This window comes from Bison bison, unplaced genomic scaffold (genome assembly GCF_000754665.1).
Source record: "Bison bison bison isolate TAMUID 2011002044 unplaced genomic scaffold, Bison_UMD1.0 scf7180017847483, whole genome shotgun sequence".
NCBI classification, from domain to species: Eukaryota; Metazoa; Chordata; class Mammalia; order Artiodactyla; family Bovidae; genus Bison; species Bison bison.
This window is the reverse complement of record NW_011478056.1, coordinates 13,588-14,798: the sequence shown is the minus strand read 5'-3', so window position 1 is coordinate 14,798 and position 1,211 is coordinate 13,588. Positions and strand designations below refer to the sequence as shown.

Sequence of the window (1,211 nt, the reverse complement as noted above, 5' to 3'; positions counted from 1 at the left end):
GGGATAGTGAAGGACAGGGAAGCCTGGCATCCTACAGTCCATGGGGTTGCAGAGTCAGACACAACTTAGCAACTGAACAATACTGGAATGGGTTGCTGTTTCCTCCTCCTGGGGATCTTCCTGACCCAGGGATCAAACCTGTGTCTCCTGCCTTGGCATGCAGGTACTTTACCGCTGAGCCACCTGGGAAGCCCAGCTGAGTCCATAATCTATTCAAGAGTTTCTCCCTCCCAGGGTTCTGCAAGCAGAGATCAGAGGAATCAGTTACTCACCGCTGTTGGAGTTTGGTTTTGTGTGTAGTGGCAGACTACTTGAAGAGTTTCCTAGAAAGAGGAACAGGAGAGAGGTGAGGGAAGGAGGCTGCCTTTTATTTCATGGAAGCTTCTTTGTCATCTAATGCTGAGCTCCTGAGAGTCTTAGCATCCCTTCTCCTAATCCCTGGGGACTTGACTGCCTCCCTGAGCTTCAAGATGCCGAGAGGTGGACTTCCCTGGTGGCCCTGGCGGGTAAGACTTGGCCTTCCAATGCAGGGGGTGTGGGTTCCATCCAAAGATCCCACATGCCTCGAGGCCAGAAAACCAAAACATTTAAAAAAAAGAATCAGGGCTTCCCTGGTGGCTTAGAGGTTAAGAATCCGCCTGCCAATACAGGAGACAGGGGTTCTATCCCTGATCCAGGAAGATCCCACATGCCGAGGAGCAACTAAGCCCATGCCCTACAACTACTGGGCCGGCGCTCCAGAGCCCGGGAGCCACAAGTACTGTGCCCATGTGCTGCAACGACCGAAACCCGCACACCCTAGAGCTTGTACTCCACAACAAGAGAAGCCGCCACAAATGAGAAACCTGTGCACTGCAGCTAGAGAGGAGCCCCCGCTCCTGAGAAAAGCCTGTGCAGCAACAAGACCCAGTACAGCAAAAAATAAATAAATACAATTATGAAAAAAACATTTAGTTTGAATCAAGAGGTTGCTCACCTGTGACAGACAGGAACAGTGGGTCGCTGGAGTCTGACCATGAGTAGGGAGAGCGAGTGAAGGAGCCGTAGCACCTGTAGACACCGCTGTGGGCTGGGGTCCCAGGACCCAGGGGGAACTCTGCCTGGAGTGCTCCGCGGGGGCCCCGCCCTCCAGCCAGCGGGCGCCCAAGGTTCACCCCCTCCCTGAGCAGATGGAACTGGTCAAAGGCGCTCTCGGAGCTGCAGACCAAGGT

The 1,211-nt window shown here is 54.0% G+C and overlaps 1 protein-coding gene across 1 annotated transcript in view; it reads right to left on the bottom strand.

Moving 5' to 3' along the window:
- Positions 1-208: 208 nt before the first annotated feature.
- LOC104991015 (killer cell immunoglobulin-like receptor 2DL4) overlaps positions 209-1,211 on the bottom strand; it is a 4,927-nt gene continuing 3,924 nt past the window's right edge. The window contains exons 4-5 of the mRNA XM_010843390.1: positions 977-1,211; positions 209-323 (exon numbers count right to left, since the gene is read on the bottom strand). The exon at positions 977-1,211 is cut by the window's right edge and continues 13 nt beyond it. Of these exons, the coding sequence (XP_010841692.1) occupies positions 265-323; positions 977-1,211 (294 nt within the window). The 3' untranslated portion in view covers positions 209-264. The remainder of the gene's footprint in view (positions 324-976) is intronic.